Source organism: Xiphophorus maculatus, chromosome 17 (assembly GCF_002775205.1).
Source record: "Xiphophorus maculatus strain JP 163 A chromosome 17, X_maculatus-5.0-male, whole genome shotgun sequence".
Taxonomy (NCBI): Eukaryota; Metazoa; Chordata; class Actinopteri; order Cyprinodontiformes; family Poeciliidae; genus Xiphophorus; species Xiphophorus maculatus.
The window spans coordinates 8,250,313-8,269,038 of record NC_036459.1 but is presented as its reverse complement, the minus strand read 5'-3'; the positions used below and the strand labels follow the sequence as shown (position 1 = coordinate 8,269,038).

At 36.8% G+C, this 18,726-nt stretch overlaps 1 protein-coding gene across 1 annotated transcript; it reads left to right on the top strand.

Moving 5' to 3' along the window:
- The first annotated feature begins 7,061 nt into the window (after positions 1–7,061).
- On the top strand, positions 7,062–16,735 carry LOC102233938 (protein FAM180A-like). Its single transcript, XM_023350138.1, has 3 exons — positions 7,062–7,315; positions 13,760–13,857; positions 13,971–16,735. The coding sequence occupies exons 1-3, from the start codon at positions 7,237–7,239 to the stop codon at positions 14,298–14,300; spliced, it is 507 nt and encodes a 168-aa protein (XP_023205906.1). The 5' UTR covers positions 7,062–7,236; the 3' UTR covers positions 14,301–16,735.
- The last annotated feature ends 1,991 nt before the right edge of the window (positions 16,736–18,726 follow it).

Here is an 18,726-nt window from a genome sequence, read left to right as displayed (position 1 = left end):
CTTTATGTTCAAATTTAAAATAACATAATGAAACCACTTCATTGTTTAAGTAACACTTGAAGGAATTAAAAACCATGTTTTCTGCCTACGACTGTCTCCTTTCTCCACCATAATCATATTTAAAAATGAGCCGTTTTCTTGTTTCTGGTCATTCGTTATGCCTGCTTAGTGTCTTCCAAACACAAGTTGGAGAAGCCACTGCTCAATTAGTGCAGACTGAAGAGCTGCATGATCAGCAGAAGGCCACAGCCTGATCCAAGTCGGGACCATCTGGGGTCTTGGCTGGAGACGCTTTGATGTGTTACACAGCTCTTTATTTTAGGGCCAAGAGAAAAAAAATGTACCCCACCCTGCTAAAATCAGTTCACACACATCAGTCGACTTACAAACTCTCAAATTACAAAACATTTCTCTTGCCAATGTGCAGTAATTAATGTGGCAAAGGAGGAAAATACGCCCAAAGTCGTGGTGAAAAAAACCAATAGACAATTTTTTTGGAAAGAATACCAGGAAAAATGCTTTTCTGTCCAACCATCACAAACATAAGTATGGAAGAGGCCACTGAAAAGAAAATGAATAATTCTGACTTTTTAACTTTAATCTACAACGCCGTGTTAGGGAAATAACGGAAGAGTAACTAATTGATTCTGAGATTAATCTCAGAAACTTTCTAGAAAAAACGAGCATTTCAGAGCTTGAACAGTCAAAAAATTAATTGACTTTTGAAACTCAAACAAAATGTTATTTATTTTTTATCTTTTTTTTACTAATTTCAGACTTTTTGAGCTCAGAAATGTCCACGTTTTTCTAGAAAAATTCTGAAATGAATCTCAAAATTTGAGTTTGGTGTTTTTTTATTACAATTTTCAGACTTTTGGATCTCAGAAACTTCCAAAATATTTTTCAAAAATATTTCTGAGATTCTCAAAATTTGAGCTTTTGTTGGAATTTTCTCTTCCTTTTTTTTCTGCCTACCGTGGCAATTCTACAAATCTGACTTTTAATCTCAGGATTTTTACTTTTATTCTCAGAATTCAGATTTTACTTTTCTGATATCAAAAGTCAGAATTCTGGGATTAAAATCAGAATTATTTATTTTTGTGTATCTTGCTTCGTTGACTGCATTTTAGCTTCAACCATCTACTTTGGACAAAACAATCCAGATATAAAAACTCTTGTTAGTTTTGAGTAAGCCAGCTCCATGCTAACTGGTCCTGAGTTTCTTCAGTTTTGATTTTAGTTTTCCTGTTAAAATTCATTCCCTTCTTCAGAACCGCTCTGTGTATGACCCTTTACAAGTCCACAAGTCCGCAAAAATAATTACTAACATTGGCTGTTTTTCTTCCAACTTGCTCCTTGACCAGCTAATTTGAATTTCCTTGGCTCAAATTCAACACCTCTTCTAAAAAAAGAAATGAATAGCATTCAGAAGTGCCAGAGCTTTTTTATTATCTTGTTGTACGTGTAAACTCCTGGCTCAGTCTGACGCCTCCAGCTGGCATTGTGACAGTTTCCCTCTCTGGAGTGCAGTAGCACTGAGACAGTTCAGATTAAGCCCACAGAACTAATTCTCATTCCTCGTGAGGAGCTGATTACTGCAGCTGGAAGTAGTGAGTTAAATGCATCACCAGCGCAGCGGAGGATGCTGCTTTGTCCATTTCCCTTCCAACAAGATTAAACAGGAAACTTTTATTAGCCGCTTTTGAATGTTCGGGCATTCGCAGACAACAGGTAACGGCCGAGAAGGGAGGAGGCGAGACTTCAGGATCTCAAATCTAATATTTGGATTATATTAGAGGATTATAATAATGCATTTACATTATAAAAGTTAAACTATTGTTTTTTTTTTTTCTAAATCAGAAATATTACAGTAAACGTTTCTAAAGCCAACTAATTATTCTAATATAGAGCTTGTTTCTATGGAGGGCCAAAAGTGCCAAATTATGATTAAAAGAGGAATCATTATCTAACTATTTTAACATTAACAAACATTGTTATAATAATAAATAAGTAATTTGAAGCAATTTGATACAAGATGATTTGTTTGTGGCACTTTCCCACGTTTTGCATAAACCTTACATATATTTAGGATTTATTATGCCCAGACGTCATTTAGTATTAGTTGTAAGGGCATAAATATTCATTCTAAATGATTTTTCTTCAAAGTTTATTGCAATATTTTAAACACTTTTGAGAAAATGATTCAGAAAATTGTCATGTTACTCCTGTCTGTCAATTTATTGTAATATAAAGCACTGTTTTTAATGAAACGTCACAATTTAACAAGTTTTTGAAAGTTTATTTCTGTATTTTAAACATTTTTGAGAAGATGATTTATGAAATTTGTCATGTTATTCCATTCCCTTTCTTTATTTGCGTTCTAATGTATTATAAAGCACTGTTTTTAATGAAACATCAAACTTTATTTACATCTGAGCATTTTTATAAACTAATAAGAAACCTCTTGTAATAAAAACCATAAATCATCTGTTCAAGCAACAACAAAAGTCTGGTAAACGGGTGTAACTCTAAAAACACCTGCTGTAGCATCTCTTATCTAATTATGCTAATTAGCTACAGGTTTGTAACATAATTAGCTTTAAAATGAGCAGCCTGGAGAGAGGCTGAGTCCTGAGCTGCTCCTGCATCAGCGTTGTGAAGAGCGGCTCACAGGTGAAGCTTCATCAGAGTGCGACGCTTCCTTTTTGTTAGCAGACGATGTGAGCAGCTGAGATGTATAAACTCTAGTATAGTGTTGAGCAACGAAGACGTGGGAGTGTTTCAGACCAGACAACCAATAAATACTTTTTTTAATGTAGGCAATCGATATAAGAACAAAAAGTTGGCAATGAAAACCTGCTAATTATCTTACGGGTTTTACAAACTGAAACATTTCAGTTGAAGCTTCGTCAGAACTGTTTACAAACATTTCAGTTTGTGAACAGTTCAGTTGTATTTATGGCGATGGATTAGGACAATAGATTCATGCTTTAACATTCTTGGGCATATTGAAGAAAAATGCGGCTTTACTGGGGTTTTTTTTTGGATTGCTGTCCTGCTTGAACACCCATATGTAAACTAAACTCACATACATAAGCATGATTGACAGCGCTTAGACCCTCCTCCTGGTTCTGATGGGTTATTTTTGATCGAGCTGTGTATTTTTGCAGTAGGACAACATGGAGGAGGCAGAGAAGCTTGATTTCTTTACAGATTATCTATATGACAGTTTTAACAAATAAGTAAAAAAGACGTTTAGAAAAGTTGCACAGTGGAGCTTTAAGATGCAACGACTTCTTACCCAAATCATTGTTGGAACGTTTCATTATTTCATGCTTCAAATGCCTCATTAACGCATAAAATGAATGTAACTTTTTTGGAATTTGCTTGAATAAATATGAAGAAATTTACAGTATAAAGTGTAGCCTAATGAGACAGCATGGACCCAAAGTAGCTGTCTCCTCTGCAGTGCGTGGTATACATCAGAAACAAAGCGGCGTTCGTTTTGGGTTGGCAGACACCCGACGCCCACCAGGGAGCAGAGACGCACACGCATAGCTCTGACTGTGCCCCTATTCAGATTAGCCTTGATGAGGCTCTGTGCAGAGGAGTTAATGAACAATTGAGACTTTTCTTCTGCTTGAGGATGTGATGATCAACTGCTGTGACTGAAAACTCCCACTCAGTATTACGCTGACTTGTTGTGGCTCCTGGCAGGTAGACGCAGATCCACCAGACACCTTTTTTTCCCTCCATGGTCCTCAAACTCCCAAAAAACATCTCTTTATATCAAGAAATGTCTTTGTTGTTATGTTTAACCCTTTCCAGACACATATTTAATCTCCACCAGTGTGTAATTTAATCTCAGAATAAATCAAGCTGTACTGTAAAGGTTTAAGTGGTTTGATCCAAGAAATTACTGAGCAACATTTTCAGGACTAAAGTTATACAACTAAAATGGAAGGAAACATACTAGAAGCTGTAAGTGATTGAGACTGAGGAGGAGATTCACTTTCCAGAAACTTAAAGGCAGAGATGTATGGGTTAGTTCAGGACAAATTATATTGATGTTAGAGTGGAAGTCAATAGCATAATTTCCATTGACCATGTAATTGCACAAATTGGAGTTATGAAAGTAAATTTGCTTTATGGAAACACACCAATTTTAAAAAAAAAAATCTATTTTCTGATAAAAAGCTTTGGTGCTAGGATGATTTTTTTTTTTTTTTTTGAGGCATATTAAAATTGGTTTATTTTGCAAAACTGCAATGGAAAACCCCTTTTTTGCGCTTTTTTTGAGTCGACATCCAGGTGTTGCGATTGGCTCACACCATGAAAAAGAAGACAGGAAGTGGTAGGAGGATGGCATGGTGTGTTTTTTTTTTGACTTATCGTATGAACAAACTTATTCATGTTTGATTTTAATTACCTTTCTTATTTAATGAAAACACTGCAATTGCAAAAAAAAATTTTTTTCAACATATCAAAAGTTTTGCGCTCATTCATAATGAAAATGAAGACAAGAGGAAGACAAGACTTTGATCGCTGAAGAACTAGAGTTATTTGCACAGAAATTTCAATCTCTGGATGAGTAAAACTTGCAGAAACCTAAAATGTCTACAAATGTTTAGCGGTGATAGATCAGGGAGTACAGATAGTTTTGTCAGGAAATTTAAATGAAACGTTTGCATCTTGTTTTAGGGATGTTACATGAAAGTTTGTGCTTCAATCTGTGGGTTTTTCTTGTCGTCTTTTAAAGGAATCATTCAGTAACTTCTAACATGATTTTCACATCGAAATGCTACAATGTCTTGTCGAGACATTAACCCCATTATTTCTGTAAATGTGCTATATAACCAATTCTCCGTTATTGCCGTTTTATTCAGTTTTACACTGAAGAATAAAACTGCAGCTGCAGACTTTTCGGTATGATTCGACTATCAAATCAAATCTCATGCAAGTCTGGATTCACGGTGGTCCTATAAGAATTTGCATGTTGGAGGCATTTCGGTAATTTAAAGCACAGAAGCAATTAAACTAACGGATGTCTCGAGGGTTTCCACCTGGTTTGAACCCAAACAAACCCTCTGATCTCTGTTAAGTAGCTGCATTCATATTGCCAGACCTTATCTGAATAGAATTCAATTATTTTTGAATCCAAGCAGCAGCAACGCAGTCAGGGAGAGCAATCAGTGCAGGATCTTGGACAAGTTGGGGTAGTTTTGGATCGCAGCGGATCGGTGACATAACACTGCCCCCTCATGGTCAGAGGAACGTGAGAAAATGGAGGTTGTATTTATGCAGTGTGCATTTTTTTGTGGAAAAACACAAATTTATTGTTCCGCATAACTTTTCTTGTCTCTCATTTGTTGAATCAGAGCACCTTCAGGCAAACACAAAGGGAATGAGCTGCAGGGAAGACTGTTTTTGCCCGTGCCATCTGCCTTCTCCTTATGTGTTGCTCATGTGAAGCAGAAGCAGACCAGAGCTCCAGCTTGCAACTCCGAGCTGCTCCTCTCCTCCAGATTTCACCTGAATGTATTTCTATTTTTGTAGAGTCCAAAAAAAACAAAACAAGGTGCGTACTGGAAAATGAAACATGAAGAAAATCTTTAAATTTCACTAACATAAGATTTTGTAGATCTGCCCAGTTCAATTTGTTTTAAATACCAAGACTGACAACTTATTAATTTTGACTTTTAAAGACGAATTTGAAACTTTCTTTTTTCACTGTGTAACAATAAGACAGCAGGGAAGTTTAAACATTTTCAAAAGCAAGAACTGGAGGCACAACTTCATGCGTATAACATATTTGGAAAACCTACTTCACCAAGAAGCAAAGGAATCACACCATTTCTGTAGCAATTAACGATTTGTTAGGTAAACTGAGACAAAAAGAAAGTTTTCAGGAGATTCAGAAAAAACTAACGAGTTAGAATTTTAAGTTTTCAGATCAACTAATAAAAAAACTTCTAACCAACTCTTCTGTATGTAAAAAAAATTACACTGCAAGAAAAAACCTTTTATCAAGTATTTTTTGTCAATTTTCTGGTGCAAATATCTTCGTGCGCTTGAAATGAGACAAAACTAACTTGCAAGTAACTTTTCAGCAATTTATAAGAGCTTGTTTTAAGTCAATAATTCTTTATTCTTTTCCATTTTATAAGTAAAGAATCTGCGAGTGGTACTACATATGAGGAATTATTGATTTGAAACAAGCTTCTGTGTTGCTAAAAAGTTACTAATAAATTAGTTTTTTCATATTTAAAGTAAATTAAGATATTTGCACTAAAAATGGCTGGTAAGATTTTGTGTGCCACATGTTGAATCAAAAAATTAAATTGTAACTAAACCACAAATTAACTTATTTTTTTAATAAGAACTGTATCAATTGTTTCATAAGGTTGCTAAATTGTGTTTCTGTGCAAATTGTGACATTTTTGTGTAAACTTTTTTAATTCTGCAATATTTGATCCAAAATTGTCTCATTTCTGCCCTCTTCGGGTCGAATGGTTGAACGATTGACGTGTAAAGTACTTTATGGTCTTTTGGACTCGACAAAGTGTTATACAAGTGCAGGCAATTTATCACTTTATTTTTCATAGCATTTTATATCCTTAAGAGAACCTACAGGTTCAGGTTTTAATAGAAAAAAAAGTGTGATTTTGTGACATTAATAAAAAAAGATATTATGAGCAATCTATGATTCAGCAGAAAAGCTCAATAATGTGGCACTTCTGTTGGTTTATTTTAAGTTAATCCAACTTGATCGGCTTTTTCTGCCTCATAAAGGTTTGTGTTCCCAGGTGAAGACTGTTCTGATTTCGTCTTATTATTTTTAGTATCATTATGATCAGTCTGGCAGCATTCAGCTTCATCACTCATGCAATGAAGCATTCACTTGTATTAATTGAAAAGAGAGGGAAAAAAAAGAAAATTCACCCAGTGAGTGAAGACCGCCTTCCAGTGGCTGAGAGAGAAGTTCAGCCAGGAGGGCAAAAGCTCTCCCAAAAACTGATGATTTCCAGATGGGAACCAGACTATCTGACCTTAACGGGGAATACACACACTCACACACACACACGCTCAAAATCAAGGAGGGAATGTGAGATTTGACGGAGGGAGGAGGAAATATAAAATCCTCCACAATAGAATTGCAGGAGTTATTTTTGCCATGATTGCAGTAAGTTTGACAAGCAACGTGTGTGTGTTGATTTGTGTTTGAGGATCATCAGCATGGCGCGGAGGTGGTGGGCTCTTCTCGCCGTCGTTTACCTGTCCAGCCTGCAAGCGGCCGCTCGGCACCAGAGGAAGGGTAGGACCACGCTCCCTAGAAAAAATAAATACACATAAATCCTGCCGTTTTAAAACATTTCACTGCTGTTCTTGAGAAATATGATCTTTGAAAATTAATTTGTCATGCAGAACCGGAATCGTTTTCAAAAGCTACAAACATAATAAAATAGAAATAAGTCATAAATAATGATAACTTAGTCTCAGATGTGCTGCTGTGAAAGAATGTGTTTATCTTCTGGAGTAATTAGGAACACTTGACACTCAGTTTCCAAAGAAAAATGACTGGCTTGTTGTTACTGGATACAGACGCTCAGGAAATTCCTGTCCTAATACTCACAGTCTTTCGACAACACCGCTGATAAAATATCAAGATATTTACTTGGTTTTCAATATTTTACATTTTTTTTCTAGATGAAGATAAAACTTTCTACAACTTATTTTCAGAAAAAAAAGCTTCTCTTCAGTTTTACAAAAAATATAGATGTTTAAACGACTATGATGACTTATAATTTTCAAGTTTTCTTTTTACAAAAGTACAAATGATAATCTCTAGTTTGATTGTAGTTGTGTTTCCACAGTTACCACCTGATTTTTCTCTGATTTTGAGCTTGGTTTATTCACAAATTTTTCCACATAAAGTCACCGTGTCGTGGTGCTCCTCACTTATCGTCAACATTGTCTGATGCTTTCTGATGACCGCCCTTCTGAAAACGTTCTGGATCCCTTCTTGTATATTTTCTCATGTTTTTTATTCTGCATTTCTGCTCTCCTATTGATATTTCTTTGCATTTTAAATCACAAAACCGTAAAATTTCGGGCACTTCTGTTTTGTAGCACCAGAAACATCGATGAGTCTTCGCCGGGTTTTAACGAAATGAACTTAAAACCAAACGTGTCTGTTGTTGCTTTGAGATGCCAACAGAAAATGTCAACAGTAAAGAAGCAAAGTGGTTGCACATATTTGTTCTCAATCATCCCTCATTGTCAGTTCTCCCTGTAATTCAGCGTGACTTTGTTGCAGCTCACTCTCACAGATTGGACTCACACTGGGAGTATTGATGCTTCAGCCTGTTTGCTCTGAAAACGCTTGAATTTGTATCCGAGTCACAAGAATGTCGCCTCTTGACAAGATTTTAACACTCATCTGGAGGTGAATTGAAATGCAGAAGATGAGCTGCTGCTGTGAGGATTTCATTCTCCTTTCTGTCCTTTTCACCTTTCTCTAATGCACCCAGAGAGATCTGGACTTCTTTTATTTTTTTTTAATCCATTCGTTTGTTTGTTTTTTTTTTTCTTTTGTCTTGTCAAAAGAAAAAAAAAAAACCATCCCAGTAGCCAGGAGCTCTGTTTAGCCCGGCTAATTAATGCATCATTGTTGTTCTCCCATCTCCTTGCAAGCAGTTAGCAGGAGATTACAAGCTCCCTGCTTCCACATAATGACATGCAGGGGAAGTCTGCGCATACAAACATTGATTGTGTGGTGAACTGGAGGACAGAAGGAAACCCTCAACAAAATCATCAGAAACAAGAAGGGAGCCGAGTCAATGTGATCAGACGTCTGGGCTGAAATTTATTCTGAGAACAGCCAGACAGAATAGGAAGGACTTAAATGTGTCAGTTTCATGAATTAGCATGGCAAAGATTTTATATTTTTGTTTTTATAGAGCATTTTAAGGGTTGTAGAAAGTATACAATAAACGAAAACAGGTGGCAATGAATAACAAGTCAAAAGAAAAAGAGTTTAAAAAAATGTATAAAGATGTGTAGGTTTAAAGGGCTGAGGAAATGTAGTTCTTTTAATATAACTGTGTATAGACATAAGTAAGTGTTATTAGTCTAATTTCTAGAGCAAATATGTCACTACACTTAAAATAAAACAAAACTAACTTACGTGTCATTTTTCAGCATGAAATGGGAGCTTGTTTTAAGTCAGTAACTCCTGGAGAAAGTTTTAGTTTCACCTGCAGATTATTTCACTTTCAGTACAGGAAAATATCTTGTTACAAGTGAAATAATCTGAAATAATAAACTTTTTCATGCACATTACAGAATTATTTACTTAAAACAAGTTTCTTTTGAGTTAATTTTGTCTTTATTTCAAGTGTAATAAGATATTTGCTCTAAAAACTACAACAAAAATACTTGGTAAAATGCTGGGGTTTTTCAATGCAGGACTAACAATCATGCGCACACACACATCTAATTGCAATTTAGAGAGACCAGAGGAAATTGGAGTACCCAGACAAAACCCACCCATGCACAAGGGAAACATGCAAACTCCATGCAAAAAGACCAGAAGACTCAAACCTAGAATCTTGCTGCAGTACTGCTGCTATATTCAGTTATACTATTTTTCTTTACAATTTATTATTATTTTGTTGTATAAAATAGAAATGAAAAAAAAAATGCAACTCACTCCAGTCTTTTTGAGATCTCATCCCTGCAGTGGGTTCTGGATAAGCAGTAATCTTTAACCTCCAAGTTTGTTGCCCCGGGCAACAACCAATAACATTTTGGTTTGTATCATTAAAAAATGTATGTTTTCTCTGCTGATGTAAAGTTGCAGCTGAGTTAGCTGCTATGGCTTCTCTATATGTGCTGCAATCACACTGAGAAGGTTTGTACTGATCAATATGTTATATTTTTATGTCTAAATCCTCAGAAACATTTAGGTTCTGAATTTCATTGCATTTGAGTTCAGTGATGTAAGTTATTCCTGTATTTTTATTTACTTTTTCAGCTTTTTTTTTTTAGCGCTCACTTGTTTTTTTTTCTTGATATTGTTTATGGTTGTTTTCCATGTTAGCCTTCTTCAGCTGCAGCACATTCACCTAATTAAACTCACCTGGTCCTTGTGAATCAGTGAATCAGTCTGTGAATCAACATGGCAGAATGTAAATATAAGCAGCGATTCCATGAACAGCAAAGTGTTTTCTCACTATTTACCATCCGCTGAAGCATAAAGCTGGAGTTTTTAATTCTACATTCATCCAGCAGGTTAGATAGACACTGTATGGGATTACATTAATACCAAAATGTTTATATTTAATGACGAACTTGGTGACTGTAAAACATGTTTTCCCTAGCTGTGCCAATAACTAAGAACTAATCTGTGGTGTTTTATCGCTCTTCTGAACATTTATTTTGCCACAACAATGAAGAATTAAACTTAGGTCGCTTTGGGTAGCAGAAAAATTCTTTGCTGTACTTTCCACATGTAATACTCTAGCTTTGCTATTACATAAGTCAGCTGGTTGTAAGATTGAAGCCCTGAGACAAAAAAAAACAACTTTATTTGATAACATGAAACATTTAAGTGCAAGACAACATCATGAGTAGAAGAAATAGATAACAGGGCAAATATTTACCATTATGGCTTACAATAAAATAGTCCCAGTATAAAATCTTTTATTTCTAGTCACTCATTATGTGAACCTATAATAAAACCATATATCTCTCTGTTCTTTGTAAGTGGGGAAAGTTGAAAAATCGGAGATGAATAAAACAATTATTTTCCCTAGTGTAGCTCTTTAGCACTCTGTTAGACATCTGTTGCTTCATTAGGTGGCAGGATGTTGGTGTAATGCTACCCAGATGACCTTTTGACCTCTGGCTGCTGCTGGTTCTCGTCTGCTTTCTGTTCTCTATATTTAGAAGGTGAGGAAGTTCAAAGGCAGTTCTGGAGAGGCTTTTTGTCTTCATTTAAAAGAATCATGGAGAATCCGCCCTGATGCATGAGCTGGAAGTCGTGCACCACTGGATGATGCACGACTTCCAGAGCTTTAATATTTCTTTCTTGGTGCGTCTGTGGGGGTGAGGACGCATGCTGAGGCTTGAAGGTCGGGAAGTTTCAGTACCAGAGCTGCTGCCTTGTTCTGCATTTCAAGTCATTTCCTAGACTGGTGGTAATTACCTTTTACATCTGGGTTATGGGGTTAGTACAGTTTGTCTTTCAGTTAAGATAAAGTTATGAATGAGAGCTTAAAGATATATTTACCATGAGGCATAATTAGGTGCGGTGGTGACCTATAAAAATCCAGAGAATAATGAACTTATTATACATTTTCCTTGATTTTTTTTGTGTGTGATATTTTCAGCAAGGTTTCCCATAAAGAATTTGCTACGCCTGGTGCTTGGAGTGCTAGGGCAGTCATTCAGCCGTTCGCTGCGTTTTTGAGTTAAAAGTTTTTTAAAGTTGACTGGAAATTTGAAAATATCACTTGATAGTTATGCATTACTGGAAGACTGGAAGATTTATACCTAAACACCGACTATAAAGTCTTAAAAAAGGCAATAATTCAAAAGAAACTTAGATAAATTAACAATGCCAAGTCTGGTGGGGGCACAAGTAAAGCCTGGTGGCCCGCCAGACTTATAATACACTGAGGGAAATGATGATTGAGTATCAGGTGTAGCATAGAAGCTTTGTTTGTGTTTTTTATTGGTCTCTCATCATCTTCTTGTTTAAAGAGTTGTAGCAAATATGTGAGTAAAGTGTTTGGATTCTAAAGTAGTTCAATTTAACACAGGTATTTTAATGAAGAATAACATGTTTTTGCACCTCTATAGCTTAATTCTTGGAGAATTGGGCTACAAATGAATATCTAATCACATATAAAACAAGAAAATACAGAAGTTACATATTGGCCTACTCATAACTCATAGTATTTTGTAAATGGACTCTACCTGAGTGGTTCAAACATCCTGCTTATGGTTTTGTCGAGAGCTTTCACATAAACTGTGGATTACACATAATGGGCCATGATTTGGACAATTATCATCCTGACACTGGTACACAGGGAGAAAGATGTTCTGCACATCCTGCATGTTTTAGCTGTTAAAGCAAAGCCGAAGCACCAACTGGAACTGAACCAAGCTGAAGACGGGTCCGCTTGGTCCACTGCATGAGGATTTGGCTGACCTCATAACTGTAAACTGGAGCTAAACGTGTCTGTCTGGCACAACCGCAGAGCTAACACGGCAGATTTATGAGCCAATGCGGTATTGTAGAATAACTGGGTCCAAATTCAGATGAGACCCAGTGCTTTTTATTGTGCCTCATTAATATTTAGGTATTTTTTTTTTAAACAAATATGAAGAGTGAGTCTGAAGAACATGACGCAGTGGATTATAACGGCAGAATATGTAGAACATTTTCCTGCATTTTGATGTATGCTCTTTATTATTATTATTGCTGCTAAAATAGATTTTAAAGTATTTTTCTCATTTGCAGAAATGAGACTCATCACCAAAAAAAGACACTTAAAGCTGAAAATGTCACAATAAACTGAATATTGTGGTCTAAACATTGTGAGACCTTAAATGCCACACATCATTGTGTTTTCTGTAAAAACACAACTCATTTTATCAATATTATATCCCGTTCAGCTTATTTATCAACAACATTAAAACATCCATTTTTCAGGATGGTAATCGACATGTTTGATGAAGTCCTTGGCTAACATTAGCTTGTTTCGTTTTATTTTGATATGACTCTTTGGTACCTCGGTGTGGATCTAGTTAACTCTGCGGATGTGGTGCTTTCATAACAAGTTGTGTTGCTGCACGTTGCTCTGTGTGTGTCTGGACATAATCTGCAGAGCAGGTCTCATGATTCAGTCAGGAAATGAACGTAACTGCAATAAATGAAAAACAAGCTTTTTGTTTTTTTATTTCAATAGAAATGTAATCTTTTTTTTATTTTTCCCAGTTTCCCTTTTTGCATTATCTGTCTTCTTGCTAACTGCTGCCCTGAAGTGTCTTGTTTCACCACCATTCACAACTTTCTGTTCCTGTTTTGGTTACTAATAGCTTCCTATGATTTGGCATTATATACTTCCACAGTTAAAGTGGTTCTTGCCAGAAGCCACTTCAAATGTCAATAGTGTCATTATGTTACATTGCTACTGGGATGCCCACTGAAGCTTGCCATTTAGCTCCTGCAGCCCTGAGGTGTTACGGACGAAAGGTCCAAAGAAAACCATCAGTTTAAAGGTTACATCAATGAAATGCAACAAAAAGACATTTAAATCCATGCTGAATATTGTGCATATTTACTCTCCTCTAAGTTGTCAGATCCTGGGTGCTGTGTCCTGCGAATATGTCCAACATTTGGACTGGAAATGGCAGATTTTAACCAATATTTGATTGTTTCTGCAACAAATGAGACAGCGGGTGTTTAATTCCACCTACTTCAGATTATTGGATCCAAAGCAGATATTATTTTCTCTGGAAGCACCAACTATAGTGCCACTCAGACAGAAGCATCCACGTATCGGGTCGAAGACCAATTATCCTCCTCTCAGCTGGAGCCAGAGCCTCTGCCACCTGCTTCATATTTAAACTGTAATGAATCTGTGTTTACTCGACCTATGGCCCACCCACGCCCTCGCCTCGTTAAATAATGTGCTGCAAATTTCTTAAACACAGCCCAGCTTGTCTAATTGAATTTCCTGTCGTCCAGCTCTGTATCCGTCTGCGTACTTGATAAAGCGCGGGGCGTACTCCCTGATCAATCCCACCTTCCTGCACTCAGAGGAGGACGCTACGCTGCTGTTTGAGGTCAGTTTGCAACTTCAGATAAGACTTAGTCGATGTTCGGAAGAAACCAGTTGAAACTTTGGAAATATGTGGCCATTCGAGCACTTCCTGAATTTTTGTTCCTTTCTTTGCAGATTCTTCTTGCCGGAATGCAGATCCAAGGTCAAGAGCGCCCTCTGCTGATCCCAGATGAGGAGCTGGCCTCCCTGAAAAGCGTGAAAACCCTAGAAGTTATCTGCGAGGATGTGCTGCCGAAGAAGCTTTCCGATATCCGCCGCCTTATGGCGGACCTGGCCCAGCGGCGGCGACCGCTCGGCTGGCAGGACTTTGAGAGAACGGTGCTGACTTTAGTCTACAGCTCACAGGTACTCAGTCAGATCAGCAACCAGCACCAGAAGGAGCTGTGGATGGAGACGTTGGTACAACTGGTCCGTGCTGTTCAACGAGACCTCACACCGACCTGAGAAAAACTGAGCTTCCCTCTCTATACTTTATGGTTCTGTTAGTTTAATACAACAGCTTATTGGGGACACTATAGATAGAAAAAGAAGAAATACATTTCTGTCAAAAACTCAGAAATGTTCAAGAAGAAACAAGGACATTTGTAAAATACTAAAGACGAAAACTTTAACTTTAATGGCTGCAGTAGTTTGACCCTTTCCCTGCCTGTTGGATGTCTTCAAATAACTTTCAATGTTTTTCTCTGTCTAAAAACAATTTCTCAGCTCATTTAAATGACTTCCAAAAGCTATTTTACATAAAAAGCGAATAGATTCTCAGCGCATCAATATCCTTGATTGCTCATTTAAGGAAACGAAGAAACGTCTGAAGGTTTGCTTCAAAGGGCCCAATTTTTCCCCTCTTAATGCCGGAAAAGAGATTTCTTCTAATAAGGTTTTTGTGGATTACTTATTTCAGAGTTGATGGAGGGTAGTTATGGATCTTTTGAGTGGTTTTCTCTCCTTCATGGAATTAGTTTTGCTTTTGCTTTCACTTTTATTTGTTTTATGCTTATACAACAATTTTCAGGTTTCGTTTTTTCAAGGATAGACCTAGTGAAAAATAAATGGAAAGGACAAAAGAAAAAGATATTCAAGCTCTTTCTGGTTATAACTTGAAGCCGAGTACAATTTAATTGTATAGGGAGAATAACATTGGTGCTTATTGTGCAGCATTTAGTGTAAAAATAACAATAGAAGATTTACAAAAGGTTAACCCCTTTATAAACTAGAGATTTTGTGCACAAATAAAACAAGAATGATTGAAGGAGTCTAGATGGAGCTTTCCTTTATATGAAAATTGCATCAGGTAGCACGGTGGGGGTGGAGTCATGCTGTGGGTTTAACTGCCAGTAACACTGGAACATTGCATAAATTGGCTGTAAAACAATGAAGGTTGAATTCATTAACTTTGTCTCACATCAACAGCTTGGTGGCTGAAATGTGGACAAAATTCTGCATTCTCAGCAGCTTATTTCTGAATGGAGTGACATTAAATTCAGGATTTACCTTATAGGAATATAAAGTTATGTGTAAAAACTGGAAGTGTACCAGGAAGTCCTCAATGTTTAATCTTTACACTTTCCACCAATACGATTGGTCAGAAATTCAACCAGAATTTCTCCGGAAGTTGTTTCTGATGGAAAAAAAAAACAAGTCAAGTTGCATCTCATCAAATATTAGTGGAAATGTATTAATATTTTCCAGTCTGTATGTATAATTTTGACCCTATGTGAAGTATCAAAAATCTATAGAAAATGTAAATTGCTGCTCAAACGTTTGTATTTTCTTTTTTGATCCTCATTGTTGCCATAACATCCTGAAACGGTTAAAAAACTACAATTTAATGGGAATCACAAGCCTGTTGTAAGTTTAGATGAACTTTTTATCTATGATATTTTTTCCTAGGTTTGTATATCAGTCACTAGTTTTCTGCTGAAGAGATTGAACTAGAGGAGAAGTCCGTTTTGGTTCTGATGCAGATTTTAAAAAACAAAATTAGTTGGGGTTTTTTTTTTGTTTGTTTGTTTTTCATATTTACATGAATTATTGAGTGAAGAACGTAACTCCGAGTCATTTATCCACTTAAGTGGATAAGAAGCTGAAATATATCCAGAACTTAACCAGGATGTAACTGCGCTGATGTTCGTGTTAAGTGAGCGCCACCAAGTGGCTGCATGCAGAAGTGCTATTTTTCCAACAGCACTGTGGTCATTTCTGATTTATACCAACTAGAGAAATGAATCCAAAATTATAAATATCAATATTAGCATTTACTCTTTACCAAAAATATGTGTTGCAAAATGCAGCTACAATTTAAAATTTGATGTAAAAATTTTAACATGTTTCTCAACATAATCACTTAATGAAATTTATGAATTTTCAGACAAGAACAATCTATTTTCTAATGCTCTGTCTTTTTATTATGATAGAGAATAAAACAGAAATTTCAAGTGATTTGTCTTTGCTAATTCAAGGTTTATTTTGTTAAATTAGTATTTCTTCTCACTATTAAACATATTTTTACATGAATGCTGAACTATATGCAGCTTCTTGCAGAAAACAAATAGCAGATTTATGGAAATTTACCTAATTTCTGATTTATATTGTATGATGTTACAGAAACACGTTGAAACGTTAAGAAAATAAAACGATGCTTTTGCTTTTCACTACATTTTGCGTATGAAAACTCAAGCTACACGTGCAACAGTAAATGAAATGCATCCTGCAAACGGATCAAAATAAATTCAGCTCAAAATATTCACTAGATGGCAGCATTTCCCATCGTGCAATCAGTCAGAAGCACTATTGCGTGCTGCTGCATTTTGTTGCTGATTGATCCGGATGGAATATGTCCAAAGCAACTAGAATAGGTTTTTCCTTTATTTTTGATGGTTCGTGACTATTTTAACATTATTGATTTATACAAATGTAGAGAAGACTGATGCAGTGGAACAACCGTTACCATGTGGCATTTCTAACTCGTTGCACTTTTTTAATTTGAGCCGAGTTAATTAGACCTGAGGCTCTTCAGAACAGGAATGCGTCTCTCCTGGTCGAGGTTTCCTCTGATCACCTCCAACTGACGGTTGTTTTAACTCAAGCTTATCGGCTGCATATGTTCCCCCCCCCGCCCCCCCGCAGCTGTCAGGCATATTTCTCGTGCTTCAAGTCTTCCTCCGCTGCCAGGGAGAGACGAGGCACCACGACATATCTACGTTTTTATGGTGGAGCATATGGAAGAGAGAGGTGGAGGAAGCCAAAAATAATTCCTGATCTGAGCCACAGTGAGAGCCTTTGACACAATATCTTCATTTGTTCTCGGAAAACAAGCCATTACCCTTTTCTTATTTGGAAAATACTGTCAGTCTGTGTGGGAATAAAAACCCCAGAGTGAGCATCCAGATGTAGAGCTGCGTGTTGGGAGATGATTTATGACATGTAACCACAAACAGTGTGAGGTCATTAACATCTGCCCCTCAGCCACTGCCTGGCCAGCGTCTCTTATCCCGCCTTCACTAACACCACACTTAATCATCTGGACTTAAGCTGTATGATAGCACAGCTTCTGATGCACTTGGCATTATAGCAGTTCATCATCAGCAACCGCAAATCGAGAAACGGGTGCAGGTCGCTGTTGCAGGCCTGTTATTCATACGCGGCTAATGTGGAGTGTATAATAGTAGCGGCGGCTTGCAGAGAGGTGGTGCTGGAGGGCGAAGCCGCGGAAGGGTTGGACGGATGAACAGGCAGATAGATGGGTGGGTAGAGGTGGGACGCATTAGTCAGGGAGTGGGATACCTCTCTGAGAGGAGGGGAGCCAATTACACAGCCTGAGTGAGAGCAGACGGCCTCCTGCGTCTCGCTGCTTCCAGGAATCAACACGGTTTTTCACAGAAACATCAAAACAGCTGGAGAGAGGAGCAGCCAGAGCTGCTAGGGAGGTAGAGAACCGATGCTGCGTTTATTTCCTTCAAGTTCCACATTTTAACATGTTACAACCGCAATTTTCACAGCGTTTTATTCATATTATATTTGAAATGGATGTTCCCGGACCTTTTCGTTCAATGTTTGCCCAAACATGATCGTCTTCTGGGTGATACAAAATATGTGAAGTAACATCAACTTTGAAAAGGTTTTTACTTTTTTTTCTACACTCAGTAATTATTACATGTATTTAGCATCAATACTGCATCATACCTTCTGATTTTACAACATATATGCAGACAAATGTTTGTTTTTTTATCTTAAATTCAAAATGTATATATTTTTTGTACAGTTTTGGCTTCATCACAGCTCTGACTGTGTTATTCTTTTGGCAAATTGCCTTTTTTAAATTCTGTTTACTCCAGTCACTGATCAATTACTCAATTAGTTGACATTTATTTCAATAATCGATTCATTGTGATTAATTGGATTAATCGTTTCAGCCCTATTAATTTAGCTAACTTGTGAGGCTAAATGGCCTTTTTATCTGTATACTCTAGTCAATGATTAATCAAAGACTATTAGTTTACAATTATTTCAATAATTGATTCATCATGTCAAGTTAAAATATCCTTTTACCTTTACTTCACAATTATTCACTACGTTGTGTTTGAATATTACCGTATTTTTCGGACTACAAGCCGCTACTTTTTCCTACGCTTTGAACCATGCGGCTTATAGCCCAGTGCATCTTTTCTGTGATTTTTCCTTCAACCACCAGGGGGCTCTTTAGCAGGAAGTGAATCATTGGAAGTCAAAATTGGAACTCAAAGAAGAAAGTGCTAATTTTCATTTAGAACAAGCTCATGCTAGCAGCAGGCATGAAGGATGAAATTTCTTCAAACTCATATGATGCAGCTTTTAAGTTGAGGGCTGTCGATCTGGCAGAACAGGAGGGAAATAG

Bases quoted from the DNA above. Each gene is read 5' to 3' on its own strand.
- LOC102233938 (XM_023350138.1), top strand. From the start codon at position 7,237: ATGGCGCGGAGGTGGTGGGCTCTTCTCGCCGTCGTTTACCTGTCCAGC. The intron at 7,316-13,759 runs GTAGGACCACGC...CCTGTCGTCCAG, and splicing joins CGCTCGGCACCAGAGGAAGG to CTCTGTATCCGTCTGCGTAC. The intron at 13,858-13,970 runs GTCAGTTTGCAA...CTTTCTTTGCAG, and splicing joins ACGCTACGCTGCTGTTTGAG to ATTCTTCTTGCCGGAATGCA.